This window comes from Caloenas nicobarica, chromosome 2 (assembly GCF_036013445.1).
Source record: "Caloenas nicobarica isolate bCalNic1 chromosome 2, bCalNic1.hap1, whole genome shotgun sequence".
Lineage (NCBI taxonomy): Eukaryota > Metazoa > Chordata > Aves > Columbiformes > Columbidae > Caloenas > Caloenas nicobarica.
This window is the reverse complement of record NC_088246.1, coordinates 91,923,453-91,944,328: the sequence shown is the minus strand read 5'-3', so window position 1 is coordinate 91,944,328 and position 20,876 is coordinate 91,923,453. Positions and strand designations below refer to the sequence as shown.

The 20,876-nt window shown below is 39.3% G+C and overlaps 1 protein-coding gene across 1 annotated transcript in view; it reads right to left on the bottom strand.

Annotated features, from left to right (window-relative positions):
• IKZF1 (IKAROS family zinc finger 1) overlaps positions 1–20,417 on the bottom strand; it is a 67,746-nt gene extending 47,329 nt beyond the window's left edge. Inside the window, exons 1-3 of the mRNA XM_065627647.1 lie at positions 20,349–20,417; positions 8,550–8,603; positions 1,836–1,955 (exon numbers count right to left, since the gene is read on the bottom strand). Coding sequence (XP_065483719.1) covers positions 1,836–1,955; positions 8,550–8,589 — 160 coding nt within the window. The 5' untranslated portion in view covers positions 8,590–8,603; positions 20,349–20,417. The remainder of the gene's footprint in view (positions 1–1,835; positions 1,956–8,549; positions 8,604–20,348) is intronic.
• Between the last annotated feature and the right edge of the window lie 459 nt (positions 20,418–20,876).

Sequence of the window (20,876 nt, the reverse complement as noted above, 5' to 3'; positions counted from 1 at the left end):
TGTCTCACTACAAGACGTGACCCTTCAGAACCAAAGAGGTATGGGTAGAAAAGGGGCTGTAGAAAAAATGTTGAAGTGAGAACATGGAAAATCTAATTTATTACTGAGTGCACAGTAGCTTAACATATTTAGGACAAAGATAACATTTTCTCCTTCTTTTATTACAGTAACTTCTAATATGTGTTTATATTGATATATAATTGAACTGTTGGCAGAATCATTACGTCATCAGCAAATATAAATTCCATCTTTGCTCATTCTGTATGATATTTGCAAGGTGAAGTAAATTCAATGCAATAAAAAATCCTGTTTGTTTGAATTCAAACAAGGGAATTTTTAAAAAATATTATTATTTTTTAAATCAAGGCTTAAATTTTTTGGAAGATTTAGTTACTGTGGGAGAAAGAGGGCTTAACTCATTTCACTGAGTTGGCACAGAAGCAGTAAAGGCAAGATTTTGTCCAAAGAGCTTTGGACTGAGAAACAAAGCACTGCATAAGGGATCAGATTATTAAAAAGCATTTTTAAAAAATTAATTTGTTCATAAGGTATGTCAATATGCATGTAGGAGCTGAATTTTTTGCTCACATTTTTGGTAAGAGGTGATCAAGTGGTAAATAAAGCTGCATTATCGACTAGCTAGTGCTGGAGTTTGGGAGTAGGGCCTATTCCTATTGCTGACACCGTCCTGCTGTGTTACCTTGACTCAGATATTTTTCCTTCTGTGCCTTCCTTTCCACCCACCATCCTTTATTGGACTTCCTTAGACAATAAATATTTAAAGGCACTTGCAATCTTTCTGTAAATAGTCTTCCACCCTGACCCTTGTTCTTGCAATAGGAATGTGAGCAATACTTTTGTTTGTGGATAAACAAACATATTTAAATAGTCACATCTCTCCTGAAATATTTTTATCATGCAGGGAATTGATCACAACATTCTGGAAGTCATTGTGGGGTTTTTTGTTTGTGCGTGGTTTGTTATGTGTGGTGGTGTTTTGGGGTTTTTTGTTTGTTTGTTTTGTTTTTTATACCCCACTAGTGAATAAGCATCGTGCTCAGGTAATATGATCTAGTATTTTTTGGTGGAATACATGTGAGCTGATGCATGCAGTAGTCAGCAGCATTGTTAGTCCTTGGTGTGGAGTCTGGGAACCTTAAGAAGAATTAGCATTTTGCACAATCATTTCTGGACAACAATTTACTTTAATTCAAGAGACTTTACCAATTGTGAACTTTTCCCTAGAAGAACAAAATTCAAGTGTTTTCTAAGGTTCTCTCAGTTAAAAAAAAAAAAAAAAAAAAGAAAAGCAAGGGTAAATGAAGATTAGATTTTGGAATCTGACACATATTAATACTGTGTGTTCTAATATGGCATTTTTGGAGAAATCTGAACAGAAGGTAACATCAAAGATAGCATTCAAATTAGTAACAAAAATAATAATAAAAATACCTGAGAGCTTACTGAATTTTTATCAAATGTGAGTTCAGATAATTTTGACCTGGAACCACATATTTAATGTGATTTTCTAAGCAGAATGAAAAATCATCTTTCCTGGGGAGAATTTCATGCAATTGGTTATGCTTTAGAAAAAAAGATAAATAGTAGGAGCTTTATAACACCTCTGTGGATTAAAAGGTTTGCTGTTCTTCAAAATGCCTTTCCCAAGGAGAAGGTTGCACAAAACCCAGTAAGCACCTGAATAATCCTATGCTGAACAAGATGAAAAGGCATAGGACCTGCTTGTTTACCAGCTTGTTATATAGTACTTTAGCATTATTGGCATATCATATTATGTACTAATATTTCTTATCAGAGTGTACTAGTCATCTTACCCAAGACTCTCTCATTCTTAGCACTCTGTTGTCCTCCAGTACTAGTTGAAAGGTCCTCTGGTACAGGCATAGGTTCATCTGCATCATCAGGGACATCACTAATTGGAGAACTTTCCTTTCCTAGTAGTGAAGAAAGTAGCATCAGTGACTCATCAGAGTAGCCTCATTTTCAAATAATACCATAAGAGGAACCACAAACCAAATAAAACTTAACAAAAAACCTAAGCACTGCTAAAAGCGTGACATTCTTAGGACCAAAACCTGCTCGCCTGCAGAAAGTGCTTCTTTGGAATACAGGGGAATTATATTTGTGAGAAGAATGCATGGGCCAATGTCTCTTCCAAATTTACTGAAGTCTGGGTGCACAGTTATCAGCCTTAACCTTTTGGATATTTGTAACATACATAGATATTTTTTAGCTGCTATACTCAGAAGATCGAGTTTAGCCAACATAGATTACAAAGATAGATTACAGAGGTTATCAAATGGTCATCTTTTGTAAAATCTCTTCTTTCTTACACTGATGCTCCTTGAGAGCACATCTGGATTTGCTTCAATGACATAGTGAAGTCTAACCCACAAGTATTGTGGGGCTCTAACAGAACTACCCCAAAAATAAGATTTTATTTCTGATGAAAAGTTCAAACTACATCTTCAGGATCTTCAGTAATACCCATAGATCAAGCTTTGGCTGGTCCTTGTGCCTACAAGTAATTAAGTGCCTGTAGCTAACTGGGACTTCCTAAAATATACACAATTAGCAGAGGTCACCACAAAATTACTTCAAAAGGTTTTATGGTCTCATTTGTAAAGAGAAAACAAATCACACTATCTTGTGTGCACAACGTTTTGTAGAAGAAAATAGTCTGGTGTTTGGAGTGTTGTAAATATTATGGAACTGTTTTAGTGCCAAATGCAACACAATAAGGAAAATAACTCTCTTGCTAAGTATTGCACTTCCAGAAATGGTGAGTTTTCTTGGCTTAGCTTCCCTTCACAGCATACATGTCCTGCCCACAGTGCTATCCCTGTCTTGCAGAGCACCTTTTAAAATGACATCTGTAGCAAAAGCATGCCTTGGAAACAACTACCAAAAGAATTATCTAAGTGATTAGTTTCATTGATGAAAGGGCTGATCTTTGCATTAATAGCAAAGAATGGAATAAGCTCAGAGCAGGATTTGAACTCAGTAATGTTCACATAAGACCTTTGTCTCCAAACCGGTGATGTTACCAATTTACATTGATGCCATCTATTAGACATCCCGTGGCAATCAGCACACAGCAAGGGCAGTAATTTCATGGCACAAAGGCCTAGCAAATTAGTGTTTTTTCTAATAAGAATTCCCTCATTAACACACAAACATTCATTAATTCCGAAATCACTTCTCAGAAAAGGAAAAAAAAAAAAACAAACCAAACCATATTTAGCTTACTTAAGTGAGAACGCTCTGGTTATGCCACTTATGGATTTGACCTGAAAGAAGAACACAGTTTCCTCCCAACCTCCTGGCTGGAACAAAGCATTGTGCTTTCCAGCCTGTACTGAGCGTGACAGGGGGGCAAATGACAGATAGGTTTAAGTCATCTTCCACATTAGCTGCTTTGGGTTGTTTGCACAAATCTAGGTTTAAATGAACAAAATGAGTGGGTGCCTGCATTTCTTAATGATCCATCTATCAGAGTGTGGAATACTCTCTGAGCCGGAATGGTGAGAGCAGCATCAGGGGAACCATCTAAAAGTGCAGCCAGAGGAATAACGAAGGAGGGTAATGAAGGAACAGTCCTGCATTGGCAAAGGGACTGACTGGATTATTTCATATGGTACCCCTCATCTCCAGCTTCTGAGGAGAATTCTTAAATGGGAACCCACTGGGTGCAAATGCAAGAGTGAAGGTGGATTGCATAAATGGAAAAGAAGGGCTATGAATTTTACAGCAGAGGAAAGTAAAAGCAGGAAGTTCAGTAAAACAGTTGTTGCCATTTGCCGTTTAGCTCCTTATTTAGTTATTCCTGCAGCTTTCTATGTCATTTTTATGGGATGTAAGGATCTAAATAACTGCCAGCAACTTTCCAGTGCAAGTCCTCATCCTGCCATGCTGTGGTATCTTTTACAGACAGGATGTATGGGTGAGGAGAGACAGTTGAAATATTTCAGCTTTTTCAACACTTCCATGCCCCTCCAATAAAACAAAACCAAAAAACCATAAGTTTAACCATAGGACAAGAGGCACTCTGGTCATAATCAGCTCTCTTAATACTACATGTAGGTTAAGGAAATTCATTAAAAAGTAACAGTAATCAAAAGCCATCTGCATTTTCCAAGCTTCAAGTTGTACTCCCAGTTACAATTGAAATTGATGCTTTGACTTTGCCTAGATGCAGAAGAACACTTAACCTAAAAACCTGAAGGCTTTTTTGACTACACACCCATATAAATGCATAATATCAGACTTATGAGATAACAGATAGCATGTAAAATCAAAACTTTCTTAGTGTATAATTAGACATCCTACGATAAGCAGGCCAAGTAGGATGCTTTGAAGGTAAGTCAAAGCAGTCTTTCGGAATAGAAACCTGCTAGTAGATCAGAACTTTCACAGTTTATGGCAAAATTTTTGGTTCACTAAACAGCTATCAATCTTCTACTTGTTAAATGAATAGCTATTTGCCCAGCTGGCATGGATCAGACTAGCCTCATGGACTTGGTGGGGCAGAAAAAAGATCTGGTACGTTTCCCTCTTTGCAGGAGACTGCAGTTAAGAAAATGTCATAAACTTGACTTTAATGTCTCACTTAATATCTTTTGATTTTTTTTCCTGTTACACATGATCAAGAAATCCCTGCATGCAAAGAGGCAGGGTAAAAACAGTGGATTTAAAATAGATACATTTGTTGAGCTCTGTGTCTTGGATTCTAGAGCATATTCGTATTTCATGCCTTAACTACATCTGAATTGTTACACTATGATAAGTTCACTACTGCATGGTAATTTTATAGATATGCAATCTCACTAACATACTCTTGCCAATGAATTTAGAAATGGAAATGTGGTGGGGGAAAGGAGAGAAGAGTTTCCCATTTAATTTCTAATAGGCATGTCCAGAACAATAACTGGTCGAAGGGATGGAGCTAAAAAAATACCTGGTGGAAAGTACTGAGGTAAATTATATCTCATTTTATATTTTTCTCAAAAATAAGAAGCGAAGCAGAAACAATGCAACCTAATCTTGGGGCAGGAGGATGGTTTGTTTGTTTGTTTGTTTTGTGTGTGGGGTTTTCTTTCAGTTGGTTGGTTGTTTTGTGTGGGGGTTTTTTTAATTATTATTTTATTTTGGTTCAGTTTTGTTTGTTAGATTATCAAATTTTCATAAAGAGCCACCTGACCTGCCAAATCAAAAAGACAAGGCAGCTGTAGAGTTGAAGTTCTGTTTCTGGCTCTGCCACTGATTCATTTTTCTGGATGACAGTCAAACCCAATTCACCTCTCCTTTTCACTTGCAGAACCTCAAACCTCCAGCGATGAGAAGAGTCACCCTGGGACAGGAGCCAGGCTCTCAGGTGGGAGATGCCACCCCAGGATACATCCATTTCTACCTTCCCAGGACCTAGCAAGAACATCAAATGCAAATCTCTCCTTCCTGCATTTGCAGAGCACGGCACAGCCTGGTTGGTGCTAGGGAGATCTTTTTATGTCAGATGTGGAAACATTTGTACTGTTTTTTTCACCTTCCTTAACTGTTAGGCCATAGGACCGATTAAAAAAAAAAAGACAGAAGAAAAGGCAGGAAAAATACTGCTTGTTAAGTGAGATATTATCTGTGTTTTCTGACTCTCTTGTATAGTGCCGGATACTGGTTGGTTAAATGTATGTCAGCTCTCTCCTCATTTCAGAACTGCAACTGCTTGCCTCATGAAATATCACTTTCAGGAGAAAAATAAAAAGTGTGAATTCTGCGTTAGTCACACAGTATTTCAGTTCCTCTAGGAGCCAGCCATGCCTGGATTCCCAGAAGCAGGAATGCCTGTGCACAAACAGGGATTGACTTGCTCACACTAATTTTATACTCTCTTGGCCTGGCTTGCTCCTGCCACACCTGGGTCAGCTACAGCTGCATAAAGCACATGGCTGTAAAACACTGCTTTTGAGCTGAGAAGACTGTTTCTAGAGAACTATTTTATTTTTGGGTGAGAAAAAAAATCCCAAAGAACCCCACCAAAGTAATTTTATTTTTTAGTTTTTTTGATTCTAGTGAACCATATCACCTAATTCCATAGGCTCAGAGAGTAAGCTACACCTGATGAGCATTACTCACAGAGCAGGAGAAATAAATCTGTTTTCCAGCTGACAAGACAATCTCACACTCCTGAAACTGTGCAATCCTCTAACTGGCTCCCATTATATAGTAGAGCTCCCTCATCACGCAAGGTGAAAAATTCCTTTCTGGATTTGTCAGCGTATGAGAAAGAAGTAGGTAACATCCCTGTATCTTCAGATCCTCTGCTTTTGAGGTCTAGTAAGAGCTTACAAAGAGCCAATATCTGTTGAACCTAATCTGACAAACTCCTGTTTCCAGAAGGCTGAGTTCATGCGCGACTCAGATCATAAATGAAAGTAAATTAGCAAGTTGTTTCTCTGGACAGTTTTTCACAAATCCAGCTAACAACCCAATACAACTCACAGCCTCTGCTCACAGAAAGTACCAGATGCTCAGTAACAGGAATTGTCTACCTCTTATCACAGGCAAAATTCCTATTAAACATATATATAATCAGTGTAAGAGAACCCTCCCTCACTACGGAATAGTACTATTCTCATCAGCATGATTTGCTAGAAAAGGTAAAAGGCACAGGAAAGTACTACAGTAGCTCAAAACCTGGAAAACTTTGAGAGCTACAAATTATATACATAGATATACGTATACTATGTATATTTTTACATATACACAAACATTTAAAATGGCAAAGTTTCTTGCAAATCGTCTCTCTCAAGAGGAAAGGCAGACTGTAAAGAAGGCAAAGCGTGTGACCACCTAATCCACTCACTCCTTGACTCAAGGCAGCTCCTCCCCATGTCAAAAGTCAAAAACACCCCCCAAAACAACCAAAAAATGCAACACTCTAGTAAGAGGTAGCAGGTCTGCAGCTCAAATTAATGCCGTTGTACAGAATACCACAAAAGTTAGGTGTGGGGATGCAGGGCAGCCTGTGTTGCTGCCGAGGAAGAGGAGGTCGGTGCTCCTGCCCCAGGAGGTCGGGCAAGCAGGAGGGAGTTTCTGCAGCGGGCAGAGGCGCTGGGGCTTTGTCCGAGTAAGGGATTAAAACCCCACTGCTGCTTCTGCTAGGGCCATATGTGCTCTGACGACAGCACGTATAGGACAGGGTTTATTTCACCTGCAAACTGTTTCAGCATGTGACAAAGCACTGATGTGTAGGTATATCCAGTCACAATTTTAAAATAGTTACCTGAGGAGGGGAGAGCAACATGCCTCCACAGGGCTCGCTAGGAAAGATTCCCCTATACTAAATGTAACTGAAAATCTACTGTTAGCTTGAAGGTTTATTATATTGCTGTTCTTTCAGACACAAAATATCTTTGATTTTCGATTTTCAGATGACACTAAAAGTTCCAGGTTCCAATTTTTGAGCAAACTCGACATTTTTAGAAAGGAGGGAGAAAGAAAAAAAAAAAAAATTGTTTTCATATATTTCAGGAAAACCCAGTGACCTAGCCACCCACGCTGTACCCAGACCTTCATGACCTCCTGTAGCTGGTCTCCAGGTCCTGAGCCAGCAGTGTCCAAGAGCTGCCTCTTAAGAAAGAGCCACACACCCAGGTGTCTGTGGGGAGCAACCTCCGTGACGGGGCTGCCCGGCTCCTGGCTGAACACTAAGAGTGAAAACTGAAAGCCATAAACCGTTGCAGCTGCCAACATATTAGGGAAACTAGGAAAGAGACTAGCTTGTCCTTTTTCAACTGCAGAGGCACAACAGTATGGCTATATATGATCTTGCCAAGACATTTTTTTTAAGGAATCAATTTACAAGAAAGTTAAGAATAAAAAAAAAAAAACAAAACACCCACCCATAGGAATATCAACACGGGGTAATACTGCAAATCCTATCCATGCCACTACAAGGCAAAATTTAGAAACCTAACTTCTCTGCTGTCTAAAATTTTTTCAAAATATTGTCATCTTCAACAAAAACAGTTGCAAGTGTAAAATCTCACGTCAATCAGTCTTTTTTGGTTTTAAATGTTTTTAAGTAAAACTGAGCACTCTGGAAAAAGTCAAATAACCCTACGTGGTAAATACAGTTTGTTTGCTTTTAATTAGTATTTGCTTCCTCCCACCTGGTGAACTATCTTTGTTCTCTATTTATTTTGTAAGAATCAGAATTTTGTTCCCAAAGAAGGAGTGTAAATGTGCACCTGACCATGCTTCAGGGATATGCTACCACAGGTTTAATGCAAAATTACATCTATGCTTCTGTATTCCTTTGACTTCTTTATTTACCCAGTTCCTTTTAAAAAAATCCATGCACTGTTGGGCTCGACATCAAGTGATATCATTAATTATATCTCAATTCCCACTCTGGTTTTAAAAAAACACCCCAAACAATTTTATTAACAACAAAAAAACCACTGTACTGTGCTAGAAAGATGAGCAAGAATTTAGGATTTTCTTTGTAGAAGTATTCGTTAAGACCTCACCTGAAACCTGGGACATATCTTGAGCCTCATCTGTTTCCATTTTCCTCAAGTTATCTGAGAAGAGAGGAAGAGCCTTAAGTTAATGCAAAATAACACACACACATACACACACACAGAAAAAGAAAAAAAAAAAAAACAACTTCACACACACGGAGAAAGAGAAAGAAGGGAAAAGAAAAAAAAACCCCACAAACCCTTTGCTATTTAACTCTAAGATTATCTGGGAAGAATAATGTATTTTTCTCTTTATTTCCTCCCTGCATACTTGCTGAAGTATCAGACTGGCACAGACCTTGATCCTTTTAAAAACAGCATTACAAAGATTTATAAAAATATCATTACAAGCACAGGAGGACCAAATTTGTTATTTATTGTTAATTTCCTACTGCATAATAACCCAAAATGCAAACTGACTGCAACAAAATTAAGCAGAAAATTAAATGGCCCTGGGTCATTGTAGGCACAGAATTCATTCTCTTGGTTGATCCATAGTTATGTTCTTTCTAATTTACTGAGCATGCATCGATGAACCTTGAGTCAGCTTGGTGACACGCGTACAATCAGCAATCAAAAAACGAAGCAATTTGCTGAAGAATGTCTCATTTACCCAGGCAGGGCTGCATATCTGAGCAGCAACTGCCACTACCTCCATTAATAATGAATACACCTCCAGCCGCGGCAGATGGGCAGAGCAGCAACTTCAGGCTTTGGCCCCTCGCTCGCCCGGGAGCCCTTCCTTCAGACCGCACCAGCCCGCTGCTGCGCGGGGGAGAAGCACAGCTCCCAAAAATAGCGAAACGAGCCCAGGAGGGAAAGGGAACCCGTGCCTTCCTGTTTTGCTGACAGATGGCTGGCTCCGCGGTGCAGCCAGCGATACCGGGAAGCTCCTGCCCTCTGCTTGCGACACACCATCTTCCGAGGAGCCAGCGGCCAGTGACCACAAGCACCAGGGAGGAGCGTGCGGAGGGTTAGTGGGGTAGAAACAAAATTCACGTTTTCAGTCGGAAGGGGACACCGCAGGTCCCAGGGCTTGAGCGCCGGCTGTGGACAGCTGGTGGCCCTTTGGATAATAGATGTGCTGCTGGAGCAGGTGGTCCCAGCACAACCTGGTCCCCACCTGGAAGTATGGCGTGGGCAGCTGAGGCAGCCTCAGGTGGGGAGGGGACAAAAAGCCTACAAGATCTTTATTCAGCCATGGCCGCCACTTTATATGATGTGGCTGGCTTCACATCCTACTAAGCAGAGGAGCTGGCCCTTTGCTGTTCTTTGTAATTGAGATACCTGTCCCATCAACCCTGCTACCTGCAATTAAAGGAGATGCATTTTCTTGAAGGTTGGGAGCAGAAGAGGCTTAAGTGGCTTAAGTTCCTGTAGAAAGGCTTCAAACTTCGTCCCAACCATTTTAGCCCAGCTTCCATAACTGATTTTTTTTTTTTTTCTCCTCCAAAAAAATCTTCAGCCTGCTACCCAACAGGCTACAGCGGGAAAGCATAATAGCTGTGGTCATATTTATTAATGTTTTATGGTTTCCTCACTTGCTTCTGAATGTCATCAGTACATTTGAGATTCAATATACTGCTGTCCCCCATTGCAAAAGCTGGTTTCCCTCACCAGCTCCATGCTAGACTTGCAAAAAGAAGAGCGCATAGACTGCAGGACTGTAGACAGACAGGTTGGGGAACAGATTTCGGTTCATGCAGTTTGCAAAAACAGAGCAATCTGCCTGTTGCACTCGTACTATAGCACTGCTTAATATCCAATAATGCTGTGTCTTGCTTTATTCTGCTCTTAAACTTTAATTCCAGATGAAACAATTTGTTCAACATCTATATATAATTCTCAGAAATGACTACAGCCATGCAAAATACAGAAAGCCACCTACCACTCAAGAATTTGCATCAGTTCCTATGGAACTGAAAAGCTTTCAATAGGTCCATTTTTAATGAAGTAGTCAGTGGGAAATACAGCTTCTCTTGCAGGAAGGAATACCATATAATGGTAGCCTGCGCAGTTACTGGAAACGCAGTGTATTTATGGCAGGTGGTATGGTACGAGTGCTCGGTATAGTCCCTTATTTCTCCTGCAAGCATGACTGAACACAAAGGAAGAAAACCAGAAATGCCCACGCATCTACTACTGCCTTTGAGGGTCACTTGGCTGCTATTAACTAGTTGATTACTACACATTTTTCCACAGAGTACAGTGAACCTCAACCAACCAAAGAAAATGTCCCAAGAAAATATCCACCAGAAGGGAGCCACACTCATGAAGGGCACTTTATTCTGGCTGCACCTGCCTTCTCCCCATCACTAGGGCTTCAACAGGACTGGGAGTGACAGAAGGAGGGGCCAAAGGAGAAAATGTCTTCTGTTTTTATATTCCTGAATTTACCTGTCTTTGGCATGAGAAGCCTTACATTTAGCATTTCTGCAACTCAAGCAGCAAAGCAGCACACTTCTCAGCTGTTCTCCTTCCTGCCTCTTGCTGCCATCAGGCAGGATTCAGTTTGAAAACACTTCTCAGTTCTTACATGGGGAGGTAAACTAGAGTACAGTTTTTTTGGGTTTTTGTTGGTTTTTTTTTTGTTGTTTTGTTTTTTGTTTTTTGTTTTTTTTTTTTTTTAGTGGAATACTCCTAGGCTTGCTTTCTGTGAGGCTGGATGACTGCCTGTCCTGAAACAGACACTCTCATTTCCCAAAGAGATGACTTCAGCATTTATCCTTGAATTAGGTGTTTTTAGGACATTAGGCAAAGTTGATCCATTTTCCGTGGATGAAACACGGAGAAAAAATAATGCTCGTGGAAAAGAGATGAGGGAATTATTTTTTTTTCCTCTAATGATTACTTAGAACAACTAAGCATGCCTCCTAAGTGTCAATTAAGATCCACGAGCACTAAGCAAATTGATAAAAACAAACAAAGAACTTAAAGAAAAATCCTGAAGGATGTTTTGAGTCCCTTGCAAGGGTAAACGATACTCTAACACTATAATATCCTGTGGTATCTGGTAAATACTAATGAAATCCCAGGTATCTTCAGTGTAGGCTCTGTGTCAGCAAAGAATACATGACAGGACAATCCCCTCCTCAGTTCTGCAATGACAGCAGTGTGTTTGTTTTGGCTCTGTGACTGTTAAAAGGTTTTTCATGCTGGACCTGGGCATAACATGTCTTGGGCTAAATTTTAAGGGCTAAGAGTAGAATTCACCTCTTTGCTTTTGGTATGGTAAATCTATGAATAGGTAATTCTGCCATGTTTTTCCTCGCTTTCCTTCTGTGCTCTAGAATCAGCAGAAATGTTGTCACTGACTTCCCAGAAAGCAAGAGAGCCATGTGTGCGGATACCAGGATTTGCAAAGTATCCACTTGATATTAGTTTGTAAATTAAAACACCTTTACAAAGATTTGTCTAAAAGAATACTTTTTCAGAAATCTTTATTACATGAGACCCTAAATAAATCTCCATTTTTGGCAAGAAAAAGAATTGGTTTGCATTTTTGATTCTAAGTTGTATCTGCAGAATTAAATTCATCACCAACATAAGAAGTGTTTATGACCTCATTGCCTTCAATGCGGTTGCATCTATTTACGTTCTAAGCTAATTTAGGAGTTTGAAGTTGGAAATCAAAAGCTGGGTGGACAGCTGACCAAAACAATCCTGTTCTCAAACACTGAATGTGAGTAGCTCTCATTTATAGCAGGAAAAGAATCAGCACCTAGGTGATAATAGATGTTTCTTCTGTTCAGGAACCCAAATAGCTCCAAAGCTTCGCCCCTTATTGGAAGGGCTGCATTGCTCCCTTCAAAATAGATAAAACTACTTCTTCAAGTCTTCTTGGATACAGACCTCTAACCTGTATATTTTGATCTTCAGACTCCAAATACCAGATTCCCAGATGAAGCTACCACAACATTTTGGAAAAAGAATGAAATGTTGCAGTCTTAAGCTAATTAATAATCAACACACAAAACCCCTGAAAGGCTAAGTTGATTTTGTTTTAAATAGGAAAGTACCTAACTGACCATGCTCACACAAAAAATTTGGAGTTAAATTAGTCAGAATTTGTCCAGGTTACCATCCCGAGCCTAAAGAAAATTTATAGGTGACTGATTTCCCTCCTTGCAACTCTGTCTACTATACAACTTGTGTGACATCTTAGTATGCCAAAATAAGTTCCATGAATCACTGAGGTACTGCTCCATTTATATCTGGTGTCAATTACAACCAGAAGTGGATTTGGAACCTTTTGGGATTCTGAGTGTAAATATGAAGAAGTCATTACAAGGTCAAGATTTTCTAATCTTTTAGAATACAGCAAATTAATGATTCACGAGTCTTGGTTTATTATTTCATCTCCCGTTTTACAATGCAAATTCAAAAGTAAACCTCCTTGTCAAGAAAATGAATGCTTAGCATTTATACAGTATTTTATCAATTCAAACAAACATGTAAGCACATCGGCCCTTCTAGAAACCCTGCTCTCTTAGGATATTAAAATATCGCAGGATTGGGCCATTACTACAATTCAATGGAATGACCTAATCCAATGCCAAAGACTAGTTATTTTGTTTTCTTCTTTGTTCCCTAGCTACGTAGTTACTGACTTCTCAGGGAAAACACATGCTTCACACTCAGCACAATGGGACCTCACTTACGCTGTGGAAATGAAATTGCAAATTTTGACAGTTGAGGAGCCCCTTTGGTCTTACAGCAACATACCTAAACCCAGAGCTGGCCTTCCATCTACAGATAACTCTGCTTCTGGTGCTGCAGGAAGTCCACAAATGTACACCACATTGAGCAGCGTGTTTCCTGGCTATTTGTAGGTGTAACCTTGCTGAGCAGACAGAAATGTTCCTGAAGGAATGCTGCTGTCTTGACTGCACCCCGTGGGGGCAGGTACGCTTTTCCACAAAGACTCAGAGCAGAAAACATGAGCGTTCATGAAGTCTGGAGGAGATGAGAAGAAACCTCCTGCAAGAGACCTGGCATTCTGCAGGTGCTTTTGCAAACATAAAAAGAGAGGGGAACACGTGTTCCTCAGCGGTGGCAGCTCTGGGGTAGCTGCGATAAAACAAACAAGCAAAGAGGCAAACCCCAGCCTGGCTTCCACAGCCACCGTGGGGAAAGGGCCGATTTCGCAACCCTCGCATGCGCGAGCAGCCCCGTAGCAGGAAAAGGGACCGCTGGGCCAGGTCACCGGAGCAGCTGGCCCTAACGGAGCGCTCCCGTGGGAGCACGTCTTGTCTTTGTGGTCTTTGACATGTCTCATTGGCTCCTCATCACACAGACTGCAGCTTTAGCAAACTAAAAATCCAAACCAACAACCAAAGACATAAAACCCCAACCCACTTTACAACCTAAATTGAAGCAAAGCTCCTAAAATTGGTCCTAGATTCAACCACCCATGCCATATAAAGAGAAGCTTAATAAATAGAGAAAGCAAAACCAGGCTGCAATCTGAGAAACAGAGTACAGTTGAACACCGATAGCCCTTAACATAGCTGACAAGAGAATCTGCACATTATCAACAGGTTAGGAGTGATATGTCTCACCACCCATGTGTCATCACTCTTTTTGGTTTTAAATTGGGAGTTGCATCTCCCTGCAGAATGATAACACAGCTGCCTTTCTAATTGCAGTAGAGGGTCTCACTCTAGCAGAGCCATCCTCTTGCATCCACTGAAATCAATGAGTTTAAATCAACAACCAAGAGAGGATATGAATAAAGACACCCATGTAAAAGTATTTAACATTCAGTTTACTTTAAACAAAAGATTTAATCTTTTTTTTTCTTAATAGACTTTTAACTTCACATACAAATGTGCTACATACAACTGAACACACAACAAGAAAGCTGCTAAATGTGGGTAAAAGGTAGTATGTATTGCACAACCAGTGGAAATACTTGAAGAAAATTGCTAGAATCCTACAAACTAGTTTTAATTAAAAACATCCAATTTCTCAGCAAGCAGCTGATAATTAGCTTTATTATCGTAATTTAATATGCTAGACCTCACAATCTCTGTGAATGGCTCTACTTTAGAAGCATTTTAATTCTATTTTTAATTTCCGCCTCATCACACAGCTCAATGTAAATAATAACTACAAAGTTGAGGGGTGGTCCTTTCTGAAAGCTGAAAACTGAGAGTCATAATAAGCCCAGCAGTGTCCTTCCATTTCTATTTTTAAAAAGAAATCTCCAGGTCTTTTAAAGGACCGCATGAAAACAGAAAAAAGGTTAAAACAAAGTGGATTGATTTGTCTTCCTCTACACTAAATCCATATTCAGCATTTTCTATAAAATCTAGGGAGATGTTTAGTTTATTCAGTCGTTTCTCTATTCCTGCCCAGTGTAAATTCTGGTTAACTACACAAATTGACAATACAATTATGAGCATACAGTCAAATTTCAATGGAGAGCTCCTGTCTGCAAAATGAAGGAAGTTCTGTAATTCAACACACAAGATTAAGAAAAGAACTCTGCTAACAGTGCAGATGCAAAACGTTTATATGTCTGGCACATGTAAAATTAATTTCCATGTTAGTGAACAATTGTGAGGATGTATAAAAAGTTCTCTCAAACATCCTACATCATTCTCAGTTCTTCGGGAATTCTTTGTCAAAGCACTGACAAATCATAAAAAGCGCATCTTGTATGTGTTTTCGATAAGCAGTCTTAGCATTCTACTTTGTTTGAGCTATACTCACGTAACAGTTCATCATTAAAAGAGATAATTTTTAAAAATCTGTTTTTTTTTTACTTTGTGTGCAAATTACTGGACTTGATATATTTACAAATACGAGAAAGGTTCTTCCTTCAAGTTTTTGAACTGCAGCCAGAGTCATTATAAATTTTTTCCACAGTATTAGAAAAATATGAAGGTAATTTTCCTAATTAAGGACACATTTTATTAACTCATTAAACCCTGTCACCTTTATTCACCAAAAATCAAGCAGAAAAGTGGAATAAATTCACCATGACAAAGCAAACGCTCACATTTCCATCATATAAATCAACTGACTAAAAAAAGGTGAGGTGTGTAAATTAAGGCACTCAATCTAAGAACACAGCATATTCTCAAGTGGCCAAACTGAGCTCTTGGATGTTCTTTCAGGATGTTCTTTCACTTGAGAGAAGGCAAGCAGCAGATGCAAAACTGTACTTTTTATATCTATATATGAGATATATATATATATATATATATATATAAGATGTCCTTAGCATAGCGTATCTAAATATGCAATAGAGAAAACATAAAAAGATGCCTTTATGTCTAGAATTGTTATTGCCCGGTATCACCAACAATATATCAGTAGTCTATTTGTCCAAATCATAGGAGGTTTTAACAACTCTGCTTCATGATCACAGAAGTGCTTCCTAATTTCCCTGCAAACTGTTCAAGCTGTTACGGATTATTAAAGGACATTACCAGCCTGAATAAGCATATTAGAGAGCTGTGTGATTTTTTTTTCCCGTAAATAAACCTAAAAATAACTCCTAGAATTACTATAATTTAAATGAATTAGTAAGTTTCTCCACACTACATGTTTCAGTTAACTCTACTTTTGCAAATATTTTGGACCCAATCCACTATAGACATTTCCAGCTTTATATTGTAATTGCTCCACTGTTCTCGGTGAGTCGATACAAGCAGAAAAATGAAGCAACGCATTGGAGAATCAGATCTGTCTTACAGAGCAAGTTTTTCTTTTACTGAGAAAGCTAGAGCAACTGGGATCGGAAGAAGAAATTCAAACCTTTCACGTGAAGCACACTTCAAAATAAGGTAAGAAGTGGACAGTTCCCATAACTTAAAAAAATTTGACAATTTCAGCATGACTGCTCTTCAAAAACTGCAGTCTGAATGGCATTTTGAGGGATTTATACAAGAATCAGGAGTTTGCCATGCAGGTCCCAAACCTACGCTGTCCTATCCCCATGAATTTGCAATGGTCAAAAAAAAGGTAAGAACAGTCATGAATCTTTTTTAAGACTGGGACCTACCTTTGTAGTCCTGACACTGCATTGGTAGTGACCTGCTCAGTGCAAAAACACACCAAACACCTGCAATATCTTACTGTCTATCAGCTTAAAGCATAAAGGAAGGTGTATCTTAAAAAAGGGTGAGGCAGAAGTTGTTGGACTTTTAATAAAGATGCATCACAACATACCCTCTAACATAATTCTACTTAAATATAGGGAGAGAATCCAAGTTGTAGGTATGCTTATGTACAGATTACAGATATAGGGACAACAAACCACAGTTGACCTTGGAAGCCAGGAGTTTGCCAGCTGAAGTCAGTCTGTTTTGCTGGATAGCCACTTCGGAGATAAAACTCCTGCAGCTACTTTGGATGAGTGGAAGGTATTTAAAGCAGCCTCCAGTTTAAAAATCGCCATAAAGCTAACAAGACTGAGGCTGCCTATCATGCCTCAGATGGAGTTCACGCTCATCTCTAAATGCTGTTCCCTGCCAGCAGGGGAAAAAAGTAATCTTTGGATTACAGAAAAAAATACTAGTGAGGAGTAGGTCTCTCCTCTTTTGACTCTTGCATTGAATTGCAAGCATTTAAAAACACTTCCCAAAGAATTATACTCCCAGAAAAACTGATGAGAGTCCTTACCTTCCACTCCTCAACTGAAATAATGTATTCCCAGTATCCTTCTGATGGTATCTAGCAACTGCATTTAACCCTACAGCGTTTGCCCAGTAGTGCAGCCTCCTCCCCTTTCTCTGTTTGGGAGAAGGATTTTGAGAAGAAAAACATGTTCCTAAACCTTTCTTTCTGTGTGACTTTATACTTCCTAAGAAAGTGGAGTTAGCCGCTTGGGAGGGGAATTCCGAGCAAGTCCACTACAACGCCAGCAGCATATCCCGCCTTACACTCATAACAACAAGACTTTTTCTAAAGATCCCATCATTGCTGCACTACATTTTACTACTTTACTATGTTTTCTTTGGTCTAATTCTATTATTTTTAATAAGAGTAGAAAGTAATGACGGGTAAAAATGTAATCAAGTACATATGTGAATCTTGACCGAAAAACAATAGAATTTACTACAGACCCAGCTCTTCTTGCACATGAAACAGAAGAAAAAAAAAAATCCCACAAGTCTTCAGTGGAAGTTTTTCCTGACAGAAAGCCACACAATTGGGCTGTGATCCATGACTTTTGATATCCTCTGGACTTTTAGAGAAAACATTGCCAAAAACAATCTGCCAGAACAGCATACAACTCATTATGCCCTTGTTTTCTGTTGCTGAAATACGGACTGGACCTGTGTCCTTGTTTTCTGCAAGACTGTGGCATTAGTGTAAGCTTAAATAAAATATGTTTGGAAAAGTTTTTGGCTTCATTTTGGAGTTACTAATTTTAGTTATGAGAAACAAGTTTTGCATTGTTGTAGAATTGTGGATTGATTCTCCACTTACATTTCTGCATCGCTATGCAGTGGAAGTGGCAAGCAAACCAGGTTTTTGGTAATAAGGTCCACAAGGGAAAGAAAAACTGCTACACTAATGCCAAGACAGAGACTATTGAATTTTTTATTGTACACTGCAGATAAAACAAATGACAAAGATGTCATTCATGCTTATGTAAAAAAACACACAACCAAAGCATTCCTGGAGTGAGAACTGGCAGCCAGGAGCTGGGGTGGAAAGTCACCAGTGTATGACAAGCTTATCTCTCTACTGCAACTCGTGAGTACAGGACCTACTGAAAATACATCACCTCACTTTTCTGACTTGAAGTTAGGTAGCCACCCTGAGAAATACTCAGCTGGGATAAAGGACGTATGCAAAATCAGCATCTAAGCTTCTCTGGTTACTGGGAGCATGAAGGGCAGAGAGAAAAGAGTCGTCTTACCCTGTCTTCCTATCATTATGTTGAGCCAGAGAGATTAGTTATCCTTCTTGAATTACTGGGCTCCATCAGTCCTTCCTGACTGAATTAAGACAGTCGGTAGAATTCCACATTATGCCTCTGCCTTCCCACTGCTTCCCCTGGAAGCTGTACCCAGGATGTAGATGACTCTTGCAGGTATCAGTTCATTAGGTTTGAAATCTTGGCTCCTCGGGATGTCCAACACTGGACTTCCATTGACTTCAGTCTGGCCAGTTGGTAGCTAAATCTGCCTTTTCCTTGGCTTTTTATCTTAAATAATTTACTTTATTGTTAGGGATATTTTATATATATATGTATGTATTTTAGACTTACAGTTGATCAAGCTCTGAGTTCAGGCTACTTTACTCAAAAAAAAAAAAAAGGAGCACATGAATAGTCACTGATACTAATACATGTGAGAAAATCTTTAAGGTTCGAAGCGAGTCTAGGATAATAGAAACTTGAACTAAGGAAAGTGCAGAGCTCTGCAGTATTTTGTACACTTCCCTCACATAGTTCTGCTAAGGACAGCTATCATTTTAAGAGTTCTTGGTCTTGCACTTGGTCTACTCTTAGTTTGTCATGTCCACATGCAGCAGTTTCAACAGGTTTGATAAAGCAATAAGGCATATGGTTATTAAAATAAACTCGATGGGGCTTTGCTAAGGATTGAGGTATCTTTTGCAGGGAGGGGGAAGAAAATATATGGCAATCTAAGCATTATGTCCTGTATTTTTATTCAGTTTTAAAGCAAACATTTACAAGTTAAAATCAAAGCAGAGCATGCCAATATTAGAAAGAAACTTCTTGCACGCAAGTCATGACACCTTCTGGAAAAGTATGAAAAGGAAAAGTATGAACCACTGTATGCTACTGTTATATTAATCCATGAAGAGAAATACTGGGTGCATGCATGGTAACATGAACAAATCAATTCTCAGTTTTCTGACTTACAATTTCCCTCATTAGAGAAGAGAAAGAAGAGTAAACAAAGTTACCTAAGGGCAAAAATTTGGTTTGGAAAATTAAGAAGCGACTACTTGTTCATATAAAAAGCCATCCCATCCTTAATTTTTCTATTTCACTAAGACTCTGAACACCTTAAACCATGCGATTAACTATCAAGGCAAGAGAGCAACGCCACAAGCCACTCAGAACATTCCCCTGCTTAGTTGATTCAGACTAAGTCTTTCTAAGTATTTGGAAGGAATTTTAGTACTTATTTCTAAATGCAATGTATGAATATGCTTTTTCTTTACATTTCAATGATCATTTAAAATATGTAATAGAGAGTCACACTACTTGGTACTCCAGTCCACATGTGAGTAACGATCAATGTGAGCAGTCAACTGAAGCTAACAGTGCATCTTTTAAAGGATTACAGCATCTGATTCTAAAACTAGACTATTAAAGTCTAGCAAAGGGGTTGTTAAGATGCATAAATAAAATATAATCAGGAGTAGATACCTGCTTTGTTTCATTTGGGTATTTTTTGATGGCTGGACAGTAAATGCATATGGATGTAACCTTAGTAGCATCTAGCTATTGAAAACAAACAAACAAACAAACAAACTAGTCAGGAAGCTCTCATTCTAACTTCTGATCCCTACACAGTCATTTCAAAACACTACTTGCACTTAAATGTGTAAGCAGACTCAGTGCAAGGGGAATAAAAAAAGGAGAGAAAAGAGAAAAAGAAAAAAACCAGCATTATATTCTTCTACAATAATTTACACAGTTTAAGCCAGTGGCCATACCGGTCTAAGGATTCTTGCACTCCACAAAACATTACTTTTTTGAGATAATTTCCAATCATAAGCTACAATATTTTTCTGACATAATATTACTAGCTGTTAACAAGTTTGGAAGCAGAATGCTTTTCACAACATCTGTCAGCGTTACCATACCTTCTAGACCAAGGCAGAAAAGTAATCCAAGAAGTAATCGGGTTGCTTGAGGCACAAGATTAAAAGTTTCCTTAGAATCGACTGCTGCAGTGGCAAGCCGTTTCTTCACACAGACAGTTCCTAACTACACGCATCTTCTTTAATAAGAACTACAGAGCAGACCCGTCCCTTCGTGGAGAGGTTAACTTTGCGGAGCAGGGTGAAGGAAAACCTCCAGCTGTGACGGGCTGTATCGCAAGGAGGAAAACTTCTGGTGACACCGCTATTCGGAAGTCAGCAACTTCTCCTCTAACGCCGTTCCCCTCAAGCGCCCAGGGGCTGCTACTTTCACAAGTTCCTAATGGCTTTTACAACCTCGGCACCTGCCCTCCCCTCCGCAAATTACAGGCGCGAGCAGTTTGAACTCGGGCTTTGAACGGACCGAAGTGCTGTAGCGGACTCGAGGAGGCGAAAACAGACAGGCCCGCACGCTTCCCTCCCCTTGGAATCAATGGGCACCCCTTCTCGGCCAGCTCCTTACGGCTACTC